The sequence below is a fragment of the Onychostoma macrolepis genome, chromosome 01 (assembly GCF_012432095.1).
Source record: "Onychostoma macrolepis isolate SWU-2019 chromosome 01, ASM1243209v1, whole genome shotgun sequence".
Taxonomy (NCBI): domain Eukaryota; kingdom Metazoa; phylum Chordata; class Actinopteri; order Cypriniformes; family Cyprinidae; genus Onychostoma; species Onychostoma macrolepis.
The window spans coordinates 37,677,045-37,699,061 of record NC_081155.1 but is presented as its reverse complement, the minus strand read 5'-3'; the positions used below and the strand labels follow the sequence as shown (position 1 = coordinate 37,699,061).

General features: G+C 36.6%; 1 protein-coding gene across 3 annotated transcripts in view; it reads right to left on the bottom strand.

Annotated features, from left to right (window-relative positions):
* Positions 1-17,489, bottom strand: part of ttyh3b (tweety family member 3b) — a 36,213-nt gene extending 18,724 nt beyond the window's left edge. Inside the window, exons 1-3 of one of the 3 annotated variants that reach the window (XM_058783694.1) lie at positions 17,431-17,489; positions 15,082-15,228; positions 5,286-5,455 (exon numbers count right to left, since the gene is read on the bottom strand). In XM_058783694.1, coding sequence (XP_058639677.1) covers positions 5,286-5,455; positions 15,082-15,207 — 296 coding nt within the window. In that variant the 5' untranslated portion in view covers positions 15,208-15,228; positions 17,431-17,489. Of the gene's footprint in view, positions 1-5,285; positions 5,456-15,081; positions 15,229-15,548; positions 16,081-17,430 lie in introns of those variants that run through there. The other 2 variants (XM_058783693.1, XM_058783695.1) reach the window with 2 other exon arrangements.
* Positions 17,490-22,017: the final 4,528 nt, after the last annotated feature.

Sequence of the window (22,017 nt, the reverse complement as noted above, 5' to 3'; positions counted from 1 at the left end):
AATAACAAATATACTTCCATGTTAATTTGTAGAAGTACCACGTTTTCAAGTACCTTGGTTAGTACATACAATAGTACATTCATTTCAGTACACAATATTGTGGTTTTGCTCTATTGATTTTGATTAAATGTGCAGGTTTATGTTTGTTCAGAAATGTGGTTGGCTTGAACCGATGACATCTATGGGTCACTTTCAAACATAAATGTGAAAGGTCGGGACAAACAACCTCAGACCTTCAAACCTTAACAAGATCAACTGAGGTTAATGTCGCTGTAATGGAAAATAAGCTATTACTTTTTATGAGTCCTGCCTTCTTTAAATAGAATCGATTCTGGCTTGATGGGTCAATTACTGAGCCAAAGCATTATCCATTAAACAAGACAAAAAAGTACTCACAATTAAACAGTGGACACAAATGCATAAAGATATAAACAGACACAATCTTTGTGAGAATCTGGCAGTGTTAGATAAGAGTTATTGAATAATGATGCTCTGCGGCTATAGCACTCATATATACGCAGTGCCCACACACACACACACACAGTGGCAAAGAGACCTGCAGTGCATTATTCATCTCACAGTTTCAGTGTTCAAAATCTGATTCTGTTGCTATGGCAACATCTCCAAGGCACCGAGGGGGCAGCGCCAGGAGAGAGAGGGGGGAAATTGATGTGAGGGCGACAGAGAGAAAAAGAGAGAACGTAATACAGAGAGGAAGAAAATATTTTTATCCGTGGTGAGTCTCTTTAGCCCAGGACGAAATCATACGCGCACATACACTGCAAAAATAAACCTCGATCAGTTGCTTTGTCTCATTATTTCCAATAAACATGTGAAAACAGTGTCAAAAACAACTCTGAAACAAAATAAATTTATCCGTGAAGCCATATTACATAAGATTTGTTTTTAGAAAATTAATATGTTTTTTTATTGCAGCAATGGCAGACTTTAATTTGTTTGAAGCAAAAACTAACTAAATGTATCATTTTATTTCTTATTTTCTAATAGACACTTGCAGTGTAAAACAATATCAATAATGTATATGCAGTAAAAAAAAAAAAAACTGGATCAAATTCTATTTTTTTAAAAAAGTTTCAGAATTAATGAATTAATGATTTAATTATTAATTCTAAAATTGGAATCATAGAGAACAACTAAGAGAAATATTTTTACATTTTCTTTCTGACCTGAATTATGATTCAAACTGGGTGAACTACCAACTCTGGTCTCTCAACGATAGCATTAACTGTTCTTTTAGTACTTTTGGGGATGCTCAATATGCTTAAAAATGATTAATTAAATAATTAAATTCTAAACGGTTTCAGTTCCCATTGACTTCCATTATATGGACAAAAATGCAATAAAATTCAATCGGAACTTGAACTTTTTGGTTATCAACATTCTTCAAAACATCTTTTGTATTCAGCAGTAAAAAGAAATGCATACAAGTCTAAATCGATATTGTTTTACATACATGTCTATTATAAAATAAGAAATAAAATGATACATTTAGTTGGTTTATGCTTCAAACTAAATCTGCCATTGCAGCAATAAAAAAAAAGCATATTCAATTTTCTGAAAATAAATCCTTCATGGATAAATTTATTTTGTTTCACAAAATGAGTATTTAGAACAGTTCTGAATGAGAACACATTCATTGAGCTACTAAAGGCACAAAACTTTAGGGAGATCAGGGTTTTAGGTCACTCAACGGAGCATGTGCACATGTGTGCATTAGTCCATGTGTGCACTATTTGATGTGCTTAATGATGCATGAGACGCAGTGCGTTTCATCTGAGCCATCATATCAGCATGACATCTCTCATCTCTGCCATGGGCCCATCACTCAGTCTGATCCCACAGCTCGCTCACTTTTCCCAGTTAAGCTTTATCTGCATCTCCCTCAATCAATCAGTTGTCATTGTCCTTTTCTCTGGTTCTATCTGCATCTATCTCTCTCTAAGGGAAATAATCCCTTCTTTGTTTGTCAATCACAGCGCTGAATGGCAGAGCATGAAGTCAGATATAGGACAGATGAGAGAAAGGAGGAGGAAGGGAAGGCAGAAGGGGTGGAACAGAGGGGAGGAGATCGTCTGATGACCCTAGTGGGGCGACAAATGGGAGGAGAGACCAGAAAATAACCTGAACAGGACAAAGAAAGCAACCTAAAAGCAATTAGAACCATAATCAATAAGAGTTAGTGAACAAAAACAAAAAACAAAATTAGGGCGTATTTACACAAATTAAAGTTTTCTCCTTCAGCAGCTAAATGTCAATGTATTTACATTGATTATTTGCAAAGATTATTGATTATTGTTCACGTTAATAATAATAAAAAATTATATTTTCACAAAAAAACTTTTAAACAATAATTAGCAGACTTCCTGTTAAAAAAATGGAAATTACAATTATTTATGAAAAAATACAAAATAAATAAAATTACGTACACTTCTAAGAGTTTAACAGTTTTGCCATAACAGATCACGTAGGGTCTCTCCTTCACGGTAGCCGCCATGTTGAGGTCACATGACCTGACGAACATTACTCACTTCATCTCAGTAACTTCCATATTATCAGACATTTTTGGTCAGATTAATCATGGCTAACAAACATACCTGTGAATGGGTTTTTTTAAATTATTATTTTAACTAAAATGAGCTTTCACATCAAAGGGTTGTGCACAAAAAAAAAAATGCACATCTTTAATTAGAACAGAACTGTGTAAAATCATCTTTGTACAATCAAAGCTTTTTTTTTTTTTTTACATAAATGAAGGAGCCCAAAATCTCAGGTCATGACAAGAAGTTTAGATAACCTTTTATGCACTAAGTGTAAACAACTAAAGCACAGCCACCCCCTAAAAATCACAGTATTTCTGTGTGGCTTCTATTTCAAGACTAAATTTCTACATCACGACTGCTGAAAAGAGCAGCTGGTATTATTAAACAGGGTCATTGCAGGACAAAGGGATATATGTTGAACGTCACCTGACAAAACCAGAGAACAGGTCTCATTGCATTCATTTGTCTGAGAAAGTGTTAACATCTTTATGAACTGCCTGCGATATCTATGCACTTTTAAGGTAATCAGTTATTGTTGGCGTTTTATGTAATATTAATATCTGAATGATAGTGGCAAGAAGAAAAAAAAAGATTTATGTCAATCTGCATTCATGGTGAACATCAGTTATGCTCATCCTTGGTATCTCCTTTGAAGGAATCTCCATATTTAACGAAGCACATACATAATAGCTGAACTGGAAGCAACGCAACCTCTTTTAAAGAATACTTTTAAAGAAGTTTGTTGCACATAACCCTTATTAAGCCGGAATCATTCTAACCCCTAACTAATGCAGGCACTTGATTAACCTATTAACCTCTGTGTCCTGGGTTCAGCGTGGAATAGCTGCTGGCCTGAACTGACCTCTCACCTCTCTCTATATTTAAAGAGATCTGACAGGAACGATTAGAGACATTTTCACACGAGACCAGATGTATACAAAAAGATACACTGCACATAGCACATAAACACTTCACTATTTACTAGCTTAGAAAAACAGAACAGAAAGATGACACACAGTACTATGTCAGTCTATAAAAAGAGTTTAAAATATAATTGTCAAGGTCAACTAAGGTAATGTAATTGATTTCGCAAAAGTGACAAGAAAGCAGATGGAAGCTTGTTAACCAAATGTGACAGCATGTGGATTGTGAAAAATTTCCTAACAGAACCTATCCTGATCAATGAAAGGGTTAACAAAGCAAAGCCTGTGCGCCTGAGAAACAGACAGGGATTATTACTAAAAATACAGATGAGGTGCCATCCGTTCCACACTGCGCAAGGAGAAACACACACCTACTATTTCAAATGAATCACAGCCAGCGGCGCTCATCAGCGTGGGTTAGGCGTTTAATAAGCTGCCATATGTGTTACATGATTTATGTGTCATACAGCAATTACTTAGGAGCTCTTTAGTTCTTTTTTGGCTTTTGGTAACAAATACATATCTTTTTGGACTGAAGGTTCCGGTTTAGAATTTACTGTTCTCTAGGAACCATTTACTACTCTCTTGGCAGACATTTAATGGGATGGATCAACAAAAAAAGAAAAAAAAAAAAAAAAGTATATTCCATCATCATTTATTCACCCTCATGTCATTCCAAACCTGTTTGATTTTCTTACCTCTGTGGAACATAAAAGATATTGTGAATAATGCCTTTTTATACATATGTGACCCTGGACCACAAAACGGAAAGATCATATTCCATGAAGAATTTTTGTAAATTTACTACTGTAAATATATCAAAATGTCATTTTTGATTAGTAATATGCATTGTTAAGAACTTCATTTGGACAACTTTAAAGGCGATTTTCTCAAATTCTTTTGAATAAAATTTTTTTTGCACCCTCAGATTCCAGATTTTCAAATAGTTGTATCTTGGCCAAATATTGTCCTATCCTAACAAACCATACATCAATGGAAAGCTTATTTATTTCGAAACATTGACACTTAAGACTGGTTTTGTGGTCCAGGGTCACATATAATAGATGTCAGAATGTTGTTTGGTTACTAACATTCTTCGAAATATCTTCTTTTGTGTTCCACAGAAGAAAGAATGCCACAGGTTTGGAACAACACGAGGGTATAAGTTTCTTTCTTAAGCTGAACACAAAAGAAGATATTTTGAAGAACCAAACATTTGTTGGTCCCCCTTGTTTAATTACCAGCATTCTTCAAAATATCTTCTTTTATGTTCAACATAAGAAAGAAACTCATACAGGTTTGGAACGACACGAGGGTGAGTAAACTTAAGTCTTTAAGTCCCTTGCATTTGTACACTCAAAAACTGATGTTTTTATCAGCTGTTAGGTCTCCTATTCTGACGGCACCCATTCACTACAAAGGATCCATTGGTGAGCATGTGATGTAATGCTACATTTCACCAAATCTGTTCTGATGAAGAAATAAACTCATCTACATCTTGGACGGCCTGAGGGTGAATTTTCAGCAAATTTTCATTTTAGGGTGAACTATTACTTTATAGTTATTCAACAACAAGCTTCCATTTCAGTTTTCTGCCTATGTTGGCAGTGGACAGCAAGGGAGTTCTCTAGGTTTAGGAGCACAGCCAAAATGTCCCCAACTGGATGGATTTCTTTGACAGATTTATTTGTGTGGAAGTCCAATCGTGACGCCCAATTAACTGGAATTTATGATGTGTGCGTGGAGGTAGCGAGGTGATGAGTGTTTCGTGTTTAACTGCGTAAGAGTGCAAACCACGGACCTGCACACGAGCGTGGCGATGATCACGCACCAAGCGGTGCAGCAGCAGTCTGCATTGGGCGAGTCCTGGTTCTTCCTGCGACGGCAGCACAGCCAAAAGGAGTAGAAGAGGAGGAAGAGGAGGTCGAGCGCCAAGCACACCAACGCTACTGCACCTAGCAACAACACAGACTGCAAAGAGAGAGAGAAAAAGGGAGTCATTTAGACTTCATTGTTTTTAGTGTAGCAGTAAATGAACTGTGAACAATTAAGAATACAATGAGGCCATTGAAGGCTGGTTCTTCCAATCAAAACCTTTTGTTATTGTACAGTATTGCATGTTTTCTTTAACTGTAATCTGGAGTAACATATTGTTTGAGACTATTATACTTATTGATGTACAAGATGCTACTCTGGATGGGAAACACTCTGCTTTTAGATAAAAGGGGAGTTACTTTCAGGAGTCTTGCATTATTATTCCAGATCTACATCCACAAGCTCTTCCACTGAACCAGAAGTGTCACGAATGATCTAGATATTTCTCCATATGCAGCAAATGTAGGTCAGGCTGTACATGGGAGACTTCTTTTGGTCTCAGAGCTGTGGAGGAAAAGCTCAGAGGTTCTACTGTATACAAATCTGCATAAACACACACACACACACACAATATGGTGCCAAGAACTAGGATGTGATACTAAATCAATATCCCTTGTTAGTTCTGGAACAACATTCCTATCAAAAATCACAGTCTGAAAGGTATTCCTAACCATAATCTACCCCTAATAAAGGAAAAGATCTTCTAGATGTTCGTCTGGTACTAACAAGCTGATCGAGAAGCATGTCCTATTTGGGTAAATCACATTAAAAATACAGCGACATGGTTTTAGTAGTTCACATTTGTCTTTTTCTTTCTCTTTTTTTAACATACAAAAAATAAGGAATAGTTAGCTTCCTCTAGAATATCTTTTGTTTAATGGAATATATTAGCATGTCCTTTGTTTGCTCAAGCAGCATATTATTCTTGCAAAAATTTTTTTAAATATCAGCAACATTTTTACTAGCCTATATTTTTGCATTTCGTTTTCTGAAGTCAATTGGAGTGATGCTCGCTCACGCAAAACATTCTAGGTTGTTGCCAGGGCAAGGGTCGATAATAGCTGGAATACACTACACAACCTTGGCCCAGATTTACAGTCTGGACAAGCTGACGCTCATTGCCGAAAATGTGAGCCAGTCTGCAGTTTTCAGGCTGATGGATTTCTAGAAAATCGTGCAGAGCACAGGTTACCTATTGCTATAAGACTTTCTTTTTACATTTAATCTAATTTTATGACTAATCTTATCATCCACAAAAAACCACAAAACCAGTCTTTAAGTCGCTGGGGTATATTTGTAGCAATAGCCAACAATACATTGTATGGGTCAAAATTATCGATTTTTCTTTTATGCCAAAAATCATGATATTAAGTAAAGATCGTGTTCCATGAAGATATTTTGTAAATTTCTTACTGTAAAATGTATCAAAACTTAATTTTTGATTAGTAATATGCATTGCTAAGAACTTCATTTGGACAACTTTAAAGGCGATTTTCTCAATATTTTGATTTTTTTTGCACCCTCGGATTCCAGATTTTCAAACAGTTGTATCTCAGCCAAATATTGTGCAATCCTACCTCCTACCAGCTTATTTATTCAGCTTTCAGATGATGTATAAATCTCAATTTCGAAAAATTTACACTTAAGACTGGTTTTGTCGTCCAGGGTCATATATTTTAAACTACCTGGTTTCATGGCATTTACGTACCTGGGTGCACTTTTTAGCGTGATATGAAATACGTACCAATAAGTACATATCACTGCAGTTTCCAAAATAAATGAACACTTTCACACAATTAAACAGTGGTTCACTAGCAAACTAAAATATTTAAAATTATTATTATTCATATATTATAACATTCTCATTTAATTCATGCTAAAACAACATACAATTAAGACATCCCTCAAAAGCTGTTTATTTTTTTATTATTAAAGAACATATGGCTCATGAAACGTCTGGAATCACAAAATGAATTGTCGAGGACCTTTGAGTCAAAATGTTGATAACCTCTATTCTACAAACCTTACTGAAAGACAATTCAGGGCATGCAGCGTCACCAAACAGTTGATAATCACATGCTCAGGTTTTTTAAATAGAGTAAGATCACTCATTTGTCCTCAAATGCCCAGATTGACCCAGTTTGATACATTCACCCCTGTACAGACTTTCATAATGGCCAAATCACCAACAGCGGCGGCATTTAGTGACGTAATTTTCACCCTTAAAATACAAAGCTACATGCTCGCCGTTATCTTGAGTGGGCTGAGATATTGTGTTATGGCTTAAAAATGGTGTCATGAGATTTTCACATTAATATCCATCCCTGGTCGTCTTTGAGGGACCTGTGAGCGAGTTGATGTCGGCTTCTGTCTGTTGATGTGTCAAAGCTCATTTGAGTCAGTCACCAATGACAGCATCCGTAAAGAGATTAGAGAGGATTCATTATCAGCTGTCACGCACACACACTTACGCTGCAAATCTAAATGAGGATATATCATAGGCTTCTATTGTTTTTATATAGAACTAAACCAAGTTTACGAAGCTGAGATTTCCTGGACATGTGTTGAAGTTTAAGTAGCTGATTTAATTGTGATCACAAAAGGAGACTTGCAGCAATCAAGACCAAAGAGAAGAGACTAGACGAAAAAATCCAGGAGAGGATGGGAATGGGGGAGGGAGTCTGCAACTCTCAAATGTAATTATCTTATTACCAGCCCTCAGAGACACAGGGAGGGAGAGATTGAACTTAAGTTTGTATCGGGCTGACTCTATAGTAATAAAGAGCAGGATGGCAGGAAGTTGGCATTTATCTAATTACAGGAATGCCTTAAAACCAAACACGAATTGTTTATGAACGTGTGTGCACAAACCAAATATGTTTTTAAAGTCACATTTGTTCTGTAATTATTTCTAAGCAGTAGAACTGGTAAATATAAGCAGTGCAACAGTATCAACAGTAACCACAAAACGAAACAGAAGTGTTAGCTTTCCTTTGTGTCAGTCCCACAATCCATCTCAGGTCTTGATAAATCGTAATAAACAATTCTTCACACAATATATGAATTAAGTAAATACTGTGCAAAAGAGTGCAAAATAAGAGCAATTTTATGTATAATTTGTTTATTTTTATACTTTAAAGTGTACTTGCAGTACATTTCAAGCAAATATTGTGTAAAATAAGAGTATAAAACAAGTGCACGTTTGTGTATACTGTTTATATGGCACTATATTATCAGCATCACGTGTGCAATCCACAAATAAAAAAAAAAAACACATATCAGTCGACCACTACTAAAATAAAGTACTATACTAAATTAAATTGTGTGGTCTATTGAACAGATCTAATACACTGTTTTTATTTTGTTGAAAATGTGCAGGTAAATTACTATAAAATATTTACTTGAATTTTAAGTATATTTGTGTGTATGTAAATCATGTAGATCTTTAGGATCTGATCAATAACAACAGATTTTTACTGAGCAATATGTTGTAGCACACACTGCTTATGGACAAAACCTAAACGTAAATCACCATATTAACCCTCATCTGTACTGAGTTAAGCTAAAACCGTAATCAGTCATTTAAGCGCAATGACATTTTCCTCTCAGCTCAGTGTTTGTGTGATTTGTATGTGTGTTTGTGTGTACGGTGCAGTGTTCTGGTGTAAATCGTTTCATCGCCACTACTCGTGACTTCCTGCCAGATGGGCCCCTTTCCTGCCCAATATGCTTTTAATTATTTCAACATTCCCTGCTGAGAAAAAAACCCTAGTGCTTTTTCCACACGTCGGACGAGAACTGCAACACAGCTGTAGAAGACGTCTTCAGCAAACGGAAATCTTCTCAAATTATTGCAGATTTAGAAAGAGTCATAAATTCCTCTCATTCTGGACACAGAAAAGACAAAAATTGTGCTGGGATCCTTAGTATAGTAACGCTGAGAAAACAGAAGCCCGATACCAACCAAAACAGATGTACAGCATCTGCTAATCCCATCTTCCCCTGCCATTGTATTGGGGGGGGGGGCGTCCTGCCTCCCGCCCCCCTTGAAGGTCAAGTCAATTTGATTTTCTTTTCTCTATAGCGCCAGATCACAACAGAGGTCATTTAAAGTTACCTTTCCTATAAAACAGGTCAATACCTTGTTCTTTCATTAAAAAAACTAAATAGCCTTATGTTATTTATCTTATTTACACGACGGCATGTCATTTCTGTCTCTACCTTACATGGTTGCACTCTCTGTATCTCGCACAGCGGAGATCAGCCCCGATGCGCGCGCGCATACACACACACACACACACACGTGAGCACACTCCCACTCGTATTTGTAAATATTAAGCCGCAAAAAGACTTTAAATATGAATGCTGTGTGTCTCTGTGTTAATGAATGGCGCAGACGTGCGGGTTTGTTTACTACTCATACTGAATCGCGCATGACACTTGATATTAATGTCTGCTGTCTCTCTAAATGAGGACATAAACACATGAACAACATCATTTGACCGTTTCATTTGAGTAAAACTATCCTCATATCATATACACACAGAAATGTAAAGGTATTCACGGCAACCCGTCAAAATAAAAGTTTGGTTTACCTTGAAGTCATTGTGGCAGAAATAGTCTATTACTATATTTCAGTAGAAAGTATGTAATAGGCTAGTACTAAAATTATTAAAACCTTATTTTTAAGGGATAACCATACAATATTTCTTCAATGTTTTTAATTCTAATATTAAATCCCCTTTATTTTCCAAAAATAAAATCTGTTTAATTTTCATTAATGAAAAGATAAATGAAATGAATGTTTTATGCCTTAAAAATTGTAAAAACACAACACAGAATTTCTGAGGGGGGGAAAAATCATAGGGCTATTATAAGAATAAATTAAACTTGTTTTTATCCTTTCAAATAATTAGACATGCAAAACACAGAATTTGGTAACAATAAAACATAAGGTTGGAAAAAATAAAACATTTCATAAGGCCCTAAATGTAATTTTTGTTAAACTTTTAATAAATTGATGTTAAATTGTTTAAGTTTCATGATTTTAATTAGCTAGACATGCTTTTTGATTGATAAAATTTAATTCTACCATTAAAAAGGAGTCCAGAAAAATTTAAACAGAAAAAAAAACATCCCCAAAGCCGTAAACCTAAGGAAACACTGCACCATACAGGAAGTATACAGCAAGGTGAACAAAGAGAACTTCAGAGGGTTTTAGTACACAAACAATGGTAACAGAGGAAAGCTTTCATCATTAGTTTAGCTACTGCAATTCTTAAAATGACTCTTCAGAACAACATCTACAACAATCACAGTGTTATGAATCATTGTAGTGATTTGGCTCATTTGGACACTTGGTTTCAACAAAACAATTCAAAAAGATTTAGATTCATTTAAAGAAATAGTTCATCCAAAAACAAAAATTCTGTCATCATATGTCATCATTGTGAAACACACACACACAGATCTGTATGGACAAAAAAAAAAAAAAAAAATTATATATATATATATATATACTGTTGCCTTAAACTGTAAAAGTGTAAGATTTAAGCACTGAAGATAGTCCATGATGGACTGAACCGTTTGCTTTTTGTTTTATTCTTTTTGTGCACAGTCACTTTTTTAGTGTACTTTGGTATGCTGTTGTCACTTTACATGATAATCGTCAATAAAATACTTCTTTTCAATGGATCTTGAGGTGTGCAGCTTCCCTTTTTTTTTTTCTTTTGTGTTCCGTTAACTGCATAAAAAATACTTTATGTACAAATTGGCACAGGACTTTCATATTTTATTTTTTCAATGAAGTACTATGAAAGCCAGGACCAGTGCTGTTTTGGACCCCATTGATTTTCATTGTATGGACAAAAATATTTTTGGGTGAATTATCTCTCCAACAGTTTTCCCAGAAGTCCCTGTGTGGCTATGCTATACTGTTGTTGTGAAACAGGCTTAAATATTTAGTTAAATTCTAATGTGTATTTCCATGCTCTCAATTAAATTACACAGACGGTAAAAAGTTGTCTTATTTGTTGTATTAACATGTCGCCCATTTTAATTTATTTCCCAAACAAGGCTCTCGAAGTCAAGAGCTTTGTGAATTTGATTGATTCATTAAAAAGAAGAATTCATTATAAATCAGACAATCTCTATTGTCTTCTCAAAGCAAAGACATAAGGACACCCAGTGTGGATGTGGATGAGGTCCATGTGCCATTTAAGTACAGAGAAATGAGGAGGACAAACTGCTGACATGTTTTGGCAGCTACTTGTGGGTCAGATCCAGACAAACTATTGTGCTGAGTGCCCTGAGATCCAACTGAACCCTCCACTGCACAGATGTTTTCAATCCAAAAGTGCATATGTCTTCTTATCGGTGCCAGGATGTAAGCACAGTTTTAAGGGTGGTTGAAGGGAGGCCTTGGGGGCTGAATAATGCTGAAATGGCACTGGCTATGCGTGTTCACATGGGTGCATGTGTGCCATTTTTGTCCCACTTAAAAGGAAGTAGAGCTGGACTGCTGCGTCTGTTGAAAAATCTGTTTACAAAGGTGTCCGTTTAAAAACACACTCTGTATACCAGCTAAAACTATAACTATTTTATATAGCATTTTTAAATTACACATATTGTACAATTATTTAAAATTTCATTTTTATGACCCCATATTAATAACTATGAAAGACATGTAGAATATTTGTACTTTTCCCACATTGCAGGACTATTTATGTGAACTGCAAAAAAGTTAACAAAAATAGTAAAAAAAATATATATTTATATATTTATCTATGTATCAACTACCACAGCAGATATTTACAGGCATTTAAAACCATTGTACTGGCATAGTAGTGTCGGTGTGAACGAGTGCAGACCCCCATATGTCCCAGCATGCATGCATGAGCGTGTGAGAATGAGAGCGAGGGGGTACTGGCATAAAGACGATGTGTCTATTTGACAAAAGGATGCCTGCAAAGCACTCTGGGATACATTAGGGATTAAACCCCATTTTCACAGAAGCCCACAGAAAGGGGTGCATTCATCTTTTATCAAAAAGAGAATAACAACACCCAGCCCCCTCCTCTTCCTCTCCTCTCCTCTCCCTCCCTCAGTCTCTTCCCTTCTGCTCTGCCAGACCAGACAGACCCAAGGGCTTGTCATGACCTCATCTCATACAGATTTACCCCCACATACCCCGTGGCTTTCCTGTGACCTCAGATCCAATACGCCAACCAACTAGGCCAAGCTCATCTCCAAGCATCCCAGATAAACCAGGCCTTACTGACACACGAGCACACCGGTTTCACTGAGTTCAATGCAATCGCTTAAAATACGTCTTGACCTTGGAAAACTATTCACAGCAAAAAATGAAAGCCAAGAGTTTTTGCATTCATATTGAAACAAATCTGCTGTGATTAATGATCCGATGTCTCTAAAGCAACTTTACAAATTGACGATGCATTGCAGTATTGAATTACATTCATCTGATCTCTCCACACCACAATGTTGGAACCTTGGAGATCAATTTCTATTACCGCAGCCTTGAGTTTCTTTTCATCGCGGATTTCTTTTTTGGAAACAAGTGACTGTTGTTGGCCATTTTACCATACAGTGCTGGAGAGCTCTGGATGTGGTAAGTGACAGCTATAGCTAATAAGCAAAGGCAACCATGGCTGCAATTTCACGCAGCTGGTTGCTATTTCCTACTGGTCCTCTGGAGAGTGGCTGCTTTGACAAAAAGCCTTATTTTATGAAGTGGACAGTAAACAGCCCTACTTGACATATGAACTTGAAAAGTGTCTCCATGACCTTCATTTCTGTCTGAAAGAAGTCCAACTCTTAAAACAGTGAAAACAACTAAAAAAAGTAGTGCGGCAGCACCATGGTACAATAATGGTGTCAGACGGTAATACCGTGGTAGTCAATCAATATGGCTGGGTGATGTATAGAATATTCACAAATTATTAAAAGATTGTTTTTAGATTATTTTAAGCCTGCATGAAATGAAAATTCAATCTACCTATTTTCAAAATGTGTATTTTTGAACTTATTGCGAACAATTCATGCATGCCCATTTTATTTATTTATTTTATTTTGACTTTGTATTTTCTAATCAAAATGTCATAAATCTGATCTTCTGGTGAAATGACATACTTCCTTCTGGTGACGTAAGCCGACTTCTCCAATCATCTAGACCAGGGATACTCAAATCTGGATCGCGAGATCCACTTTCCTGCAGAGTTTAACTGTAACCCAAATCAAACACACCTGAGCATGCTAATCAATGTCTTCAGGATCATTAGAAAATCACAGGTAGGTGAGTTTGATCAGGGTTGGAGCTAAACTCTGCAGGAAAGTGGATCTCGAGAGCCAGATTTGAGGATCACTGATCCAGACCGTTTAAATCCAGGCCCTGTTGATAATTCAGTTTCATTGCGATTTTAAAAATATAAAATTAAGCAACTTTCACAATGATTTTAATGTTCTTTTTATTTGCCCATTAAGTTTCCTAGATATTGTTTTATCAAACTAGTATTGTCATCAGCACACAGGTATGAGTGTTAAGATTTATTTAAATGTAAGCAGTAAAATTTGCATTAGAAAATTTGAATCTATGAATCATTCAATTAAAATGATTCAAAACTTTAAGTCATCACTCCAAAACACTTTTCTCTGCATGGCATGCATATATTTCAATCTGAATATACATTTTGAATGTACCTGGCAACAATGGCTGTTTGGTTTAAATTATGGTTAAAAATATCTATTGATAATAATATTATTAATAATAATAACAACAACCAATATTAAATCATATATTGGTTCCAGAATATCATCAAAAGGTTTAAAGCAGAACATTTATTTAGCTACATCGCCCCAAATACTGAATAATTTCCATATGAATGCTACGGAACTTATTAATATGGAAAATACAATTGTGAAACATGGTAATACAATTTAGATACCATGATGTAATGCTGACATGATGCACAACACGAACGCACAGAGCAGATCAGCTTTGACAGTGTTAAAAAATCTAATTGGATGTTTACACCAAGAACCATACTGACAGACAGGTTGCTTTTCCAACAGCAATCCTGGATGCCTCTGCATTATAGATATAACTAAATGTCGCATATGCATGTTGAAATGCATTATATATGCAAAGGCACATAATGTCTCCTACAGGGTGTTGATATCCATCTCTGTGGGCGGGTAAATACACAAACGCTGACTACCTCCACACAGCTCCTAAGCATAACATCATTTCTGGACAGTAACTGCTCACTGATTGGACAGTTTGTTCTCATGTGCAACATGAGGAGCTGGGTAAGATGGTGAAGTCATTAAAACTGATTACAAATCAATGCCACTCTCAGGCGTAAAAAAAAACATCCTGGCATGGATTTTCAGGGTAGTTTAGGCTGGCTAGTACTAATCAAGCTACTGGGTCAAATGCTTTTAAACTGTCAAATACTGTCTGACTGCTGCATTATCATTGGCTATTATGTGTTTGTTATTCATAATTACCACCATTTAGCTGTCCATATATGTGACACTCTGAATGCCAACTAGTACCTCAAAACCTTAACTAGTTGTCACACTGCAGTAAAAGCCTAGAGAGGGTGACGTCATGCTCGAGAACATCCTTTGATGTTGCCGCGCGCACACATTGATCTCTGTTGACTCGGTTTCTCCTAATCATGTAGCACTTGAACTCGACCCACCTTCTGATATTCCGAGTCCTCCGGGCGGAAATCGCTGCTGGTCAGCTGAAACTGTAGGTTGAAGTGCGGGAGGCGATGGAAAAGGTTAACCCACCACGGCGGAGAATAATTCACCACTGCAGCCATAGTGTTCACGCGGATCTGGGACTGGAAAAGACACAATGATGCATTCAGCAGCCAATTCCAGACTTCAGCTGCTTCATCACGTCGCATTGCATCAAATGCCTTTAAAGTGTCTCTTTACACGCTGCTTCCAGTGAAGCAGGGGTTAAAATCTGCACCAAAGCCCCTCAAGCAAACAAATGGACAGAATTTCGCCGCCAACACACATATTTAGCTACATCTGCTGTTCTTACTCAGATCGCATATATGTTTTAAATCTACTAATTGAAATGCATTGTTTATGTACTAGGACTGAAACTGCAATCCGTTCATGCATGCTTTTGTTATCAAGAACCCATCCTTACCGGTTATCAGCCTAAACCATAGTTCCAGCAAAAAACCTGCGGAGATCTCAACAACAGACAAACAGCTCCTGTCCTTCGATGTTCTGGGCGAGAACCGACAGCAGCTGCAGGTTTCTCTGTGCTCAGCAGTCAGCGTGCACCGAGTCGCTTGTCCAACGCAGCCCTTGCGTCACTGCCGTCTGCATGTTATCCAGCGATACACTGGAGCCGAAGGAAGAGCTTTAAACGCCTTTGATGTCCATTGCCGCTTTTGTTTTAAGGTGGTCCCGCGCCGCTTTCTTCCAGGAGACGCGCGTGATTAGCGCTTGTGCATTTCTGTCGCGTTCAAATTGAGGTGCATAATAGACGCGACGGTGTCACGCGTTACGAGGATGAACTAGTGATTTGTGAGCAGCCTACAGTAAGAAACGGGCGTGATTGTCAATCATCCACGGCCATGTATTTCGATACACAAATGGATTGTTAAATTTACTGACCTCTAGTGGCCAAATGACGTAACTTAAAGTTCTGTCTTTTTTATTGTTCTACACATTTTTTTTTTTTTTTTTCAGTTTTCCTGCTTTTTACCAATTTAGTTGCTTTAATTCTACTGTATACTTAAATTTTTAATATATAGGCTATAGGTATATTATAAACGTTTTTAAAATGCATTATAAGTTTACATTATAAACAGGGTATAGTTTGAAAGAGTTTTGCATAATAATTTGATCCGATTGGTCCTCCTTCTTGCATTTATTTCCATACTTAATTGTGATTGGTTATTTTTTAACTTGCAAAATTATATATATATATATATTAGGGGTGTCCCCGAATAGTCGACGATTCGATGCTTCGATTCGAGGAGCCTGATTCGACTCCCAATCTCACAGTCGAATATTCGCGGGGTGTTATGATCATGCCATTTTGTATATAGGGGTGATCAAATGTCTGATTACACCGAACTACTGGTTTTCTCCCAGTAAGTTAATATACAGCCTATTATGATAATGCTGTAAATAAAAATCTTAAAAGAAAGAAGCTTTAAATAAATATGAATGTGCGTGCGTGCATAAATCCAACTTCCCCTATTTCGCTTTCCGTCACCGACAGAGGAGCATTTTGGCGGCAGGGATTTAAATCTCAAAACTCAAATTGACACAGGCAGAGTGGAAGACTTAATTTTTTTTTCGATCAGGTAGGGTACAACAAGTAATTTGAAAACGTTTCAGTCGGTTTATTTATATGGTGTATATATTATTTATCTCGTATAAGATGCATTTGGTTGAGTTACGCTACAGTAAAGCGCTTAATTGTAGTAGCTAGCCTAAGGTGATTATCTCTTCACCGTGCAGTGCGAGCAGGACCACAATGCAGAATATTAATAACTATGACTGGCACTGTCATATACATAAGCATTATAATGAGAACACTATTATAATAAAACGCTGTGATTTTTTTAGTGATTAGTTGTTTCTGCATTTTATTGCGTGAAGAACGCGTCCACAAAAGGAGTTCATTCATAGCCGCGCAGACGCCTTCATGTGCATTCGGGCATTTTGTGCAGATAGCCTGTAAGTCCTAATATTAATGATATGTTATATAAATAACGAAGCGTATTCTATGTGAGATAAATGAGTTAAATCCCATTGATTAAAAACCGGCTATCATGCTTCATTCTAGTGATGGGAAGTTCGGATCATTTTATTGACTCGGACCTTTGAGTCTCGTTCAGCAAAATGAACGAATCTTTTTTCGAGTCATTTCGTTCATTTTAGCAAAATATAATTAAAATGTTACGTGCTACTTCCCTAACACATCTACTACCTATGCAAACGTTGATCACACTACAAACAATACAAACTACAATGCTATAAGAAACAGAAAAGATTCATTCATCGTTTACCTGGGTCTTGATTAGCTCACCTCACCTCTATCTGACAAGTCATCGGGTTTGAGTCGTTCGTTCATCACGTGACAGCCTCATACACTAACCAATGCAGTCAGAGCCGGAAAGAGAATTGATTAGTTCACCTCCCGAGTCTTCGGGTTTGAGTCCTTCGTTCTTTTGTCACGTGACCACTTGCCGGATTAGTAAAATACTATAAAGTAAAACTGTATTTTTTGTATGTTGGATCATATTTAAGAATTATCATAAAATTATCAAAATATGTGTAATAAACATTTTCCTAGAAATAAAAATGGTCTGTTCATTTCTGTCACTATGTTTTTGTTGCTGTTTCTTGAGGATCTGTGTTATTTTATAAATAAATAAAAACCTGTTATAAATAAAATATTGATTGATTTGTCATTTCACTGTCTTTGTCTATCAATAAACATATAACTATATAATAAAAAAATCCAAGCCTAAAATTACAAGGCACTTATAGTTTGTTCATTTTTACTCCAGTTTTGACTTTGCTGGTATAATTGTTTTTCCTAGGCAGACTTGACATATTGGTCTAATATTTGTATAAGAAGATTGGTCAAAAAGGACACAATGAGAAAGTGAAAGCAAATAACATTTTGAATATGAATGATTAATGTTAGTTTAAAATATTAAGGTTATGATCTGGCTCTGTGGCTTTAGTATATTTTAATTTTCTTGTATTTTTTATTTAAATTGTTTTAATTCATTTTGGAATAGTTATCCACTTTGCTAAAGCTTTTTCTGGCACAAAAATAAACAATAAAAAAAACAATTCAAGCGTGTGTACACAGTGTTAATGTCTAAAGTGTCATATTTTACAAAAGTATAAGTAACACTATAGTCTAATCTAAAGGGTTAACTCAAAGACATAAATACAACAACGTATTGTATTTTATGAAGATTAGACTCCAAAAAAAATAAATTAAATTAAATTAAAGCATAACCAACTCTTTATCTTTATTACTATATTCAGCATTATGGAAAAGAACCATCGTGACAGAAATTAAAAGCAATAATTTGAGACCAGAAATGCATCACATAAGTGTACCAGTAAATAATAATAATAATAATAATGACTATGCACCCGTTTGTAAGGAAGGTTGTAAATTAACTAATTTCTCTGCCCAAAGCTGTCACGTCACGTGACAAAAGAACGAACGACTCGAACCCGAAGACTCGAAACAGGTGAACTAATTCCAGTACAGAACCTATAGGATGTTGCGCATGCGCGACTGAACGAATCACTCCCTGAGACGACTCGTTCTTTCCGAGTCACATTAAAGATTCGTTCAAAATGAACGAATCGTTCAAGAACGACCCATCACTACATTCTCCTGGTCCTCTTCAGCGCGCGCAGCTCAAAACAGAAATGCAGAACGTTGTAACTCACATAACATTATAATGAGAGCCCTACTGTAAAATGCTTTTAAACTGTCAAATACTGTCTGACTGCTGCATTATCATTGGCTATTATGTGTTTGTTATTCATAATTACCACCATTTAGCTGTCCATATATGTGACACTCTGAATGCCAACTAGTACCTCAAAACCTTAACTAGTTGTCACACTGCAGTAAAAGCCTAGAGAGGGTGACGTCATGCTCGAGAACATCCTTTGATGTTGCCGCGCGCACATTGATCTCTGTTGACTCGGTTTCTCCTAATCATGTAGCACTTGAACTCGACCCACCTTCTGATATTCCGAGTCCTCCGGGCGGAAATCGCTGCTGGTCAGCTGAAACTGTAGGTTGAAGTGCGGGAGGCGATGGAAAAGGTTAACCCACCACGGCGGAGAATAATTCACCACTGCAGCCATAGTGTTCACGCGGATCTGGGACTGGAAAAGACACAATGATGCATTCAGCAGCCAATTCCAGACTTCAGCTGCTTCATCACGTCGCATTGCATCAAATGCCTTTAAAGTGTCTCTTTACACGCTGCTTCCAGTGAAGCAGGGGTTAAAATCTGCACCAAAGCCCCTCAAGCAAACAAATGGACAGAATTTCGCCGCCAACACACATATTTAGCTACATCTGCTGTTCTTACTCAGATCGTATATATGTTTTAAATCTACTAATTGAAATGCATTGTTTATGTACTAGGACTGAAACTGCAATCCGTTCATGCATGCTTTTGTTATCAAGAACCCATCCTTACCGGTTATCAGCCTAAACCATAGTTCCAGCAAAAAACCTGCGGAGATCTCAACAACAGACAAACAGCTCCTGTTCTTCGATGTTCTGGGCGAGAACCGACAGCAGCTGCAGGTTTCTCTGTGCTCAGCAGTCAGCGTGCACCGAGTCGCTTGTCCAACGCAGCCCTTGCGTCACTGCCGTCTGCATGTTATCCAGCGATACACTGGAGCCGAAGGAAGAGCTTTAAACGCCTTTGATGTCCATTGCCGCTTTTGTTTTAAGGTGGTCCCGCGCCGCTTTCTTCCAGGAGACGCGCGTGATTAGCGCTTGTGCATTTCTGTCGCGTTCAAATTGAGGTGCATAATAGACGCGACGGTGTCACGCGTTACGAGGATGAACTAGTGATTTGTGAGCAGCCTACAGTAAGAAACGGGCGTGATTGTCAATCATCCACGGCCATGTATTTCGATACACAAATGGATTGTTAAATTTACTGACCTCTAGTGGCCAAATGACGTAACTTAAAGTTCTGTCTTTTTATTGTTCTACACATTTTTTTTTTTTTTTCAGTTTTCCTGCTTTTACCAATTTAGTTGCTTTAATTCTACTGTATACTTAAATTTTTAATATATAGGCTATAGGTATATTATAAACGTTTTTAAAATGCATTATAAGTTTACATTATAAACAGGGTATAGTTTGAAAGAGTTTTGCATAATAATTTGATCCGATTGGTCCTCCTTCTTGCATTTATTTCCATACTTAATTGTGATTGGTTATTTTTAACTTGCAAAATTATATATATATATATATTAGGGGTGTCCCCGAATAGTCGACGATTCGATGCTTCGATTCGAGGAGCCTGATTCGACTCCCAATCTATTCGCGGGGTGTTATGATCATGCCATTTTGGCTATATAGGGGTGATCAAATGTCTGATTACACCGAACTACTGGTTTTCTCCCAGTAAGTTAATATACAGCCTATTATGATAATGCTGTAAATAAAAATCTTAAAAGAAAGAAGCTTTAAATAAATATTAATGTGCGTGCATAAATCCAACTTCCCTATTTCGCTTTCCGTCACCGACAGAGGAGCATTTTGGCGGCAGGGATTTAAATCTCAAAACTCAAATTGACACAGGCAGAGTGGAAGACTTAATTTTTTTTTCGATCAGGTAGGGTACAACAAGTAATTTGAAAACGTTTCAGTCGGTTTATTTATATGGTGTATATATTATTTATCTCGTATAAGATGCATTTGGTTGAGTTACGCTACAGTAAAGCGCTTAATTGTAGTAGCTAGCCTAAGGTGATTATCTCTTCACCGTGCAGTGCGAGCAGGACCACAATGCAGAATATTAATAACTATGACTGGCACTGTCATATACATAGCATTATAATGAGAACACTATTATAATAAAACGCTGTGATTTTTTAGTGATTAGTTGTTTCTGCATTTTATTGCGTGAAGAACGCGTCCACAAAAGGAGTTCATTCATAGCCGCAGACGCCTTCATGTGCATTCGGGCATTTTGTGCAGATAGCCTGTAAGTCCTAATATTAATGATATGTTATATAAATAACGAAGCGTATTCTATGTGAGATAAATGAGTTAAATCCATTGATTAAAAACCGGCTATCATGCTTCATTCTAGTGATGGGAAGTTCGGATCATTTTATTGACTCGGACCTTTGAGTCTCGTTCAGCAAAATGAACGAATCTTTTTCGAGTCATTTCGTTCATTTTAGCAAAATATAATTAAAATGTTACGTGCTACTTCCTAACACATCTACTACCTATGCAAACGTTGATCACACTACAAACAATACAAACTACAATGCTATAAGAAACAGAAAAGATTCATTCATCGTTTACCTGGGTCTTGATTAGCTCACCTCACCTCTATCTGACAAGTCATCGGGTTTGAGTCGTTCGTTCATCACGTGACAGCCTCATACACTAACCAATACAGTCAGAGCCGGAAAGAGAATTGATTAGTTCACCTGTTTCGAGTCTTCGGGTTTGAGTCCTTCGTTCTTAAATAAATATATATATATATATTAGGGGTGTCCCCGACTAAGGATTTTCATAGTCGAATCGGAATGTTCGAATCATGCCGATAGTCGACTGATAGGTCAAGTCAGACGTTCAACAGTCATAAATACACAGGGAAAATGTGTAACAGACGCCTCGCAAACGGGGTAAATAATGTTTTATGTTTTGATTAAAAGATTTTTTTATATATATAAATTATTTATTAATTGTTGTTTTTTACTTTTTCAACAAACTTTCAGCAAGATGCCTGACCTTCAGAAAATATTCATGAGTTATTTTTGTGATTTTTAAAAAAAAATTGCAACCCTCTTAACCTTATACCCCATATTTAATCTCCAAATGGAGTTATATACCCTGATTTGTGTGATTT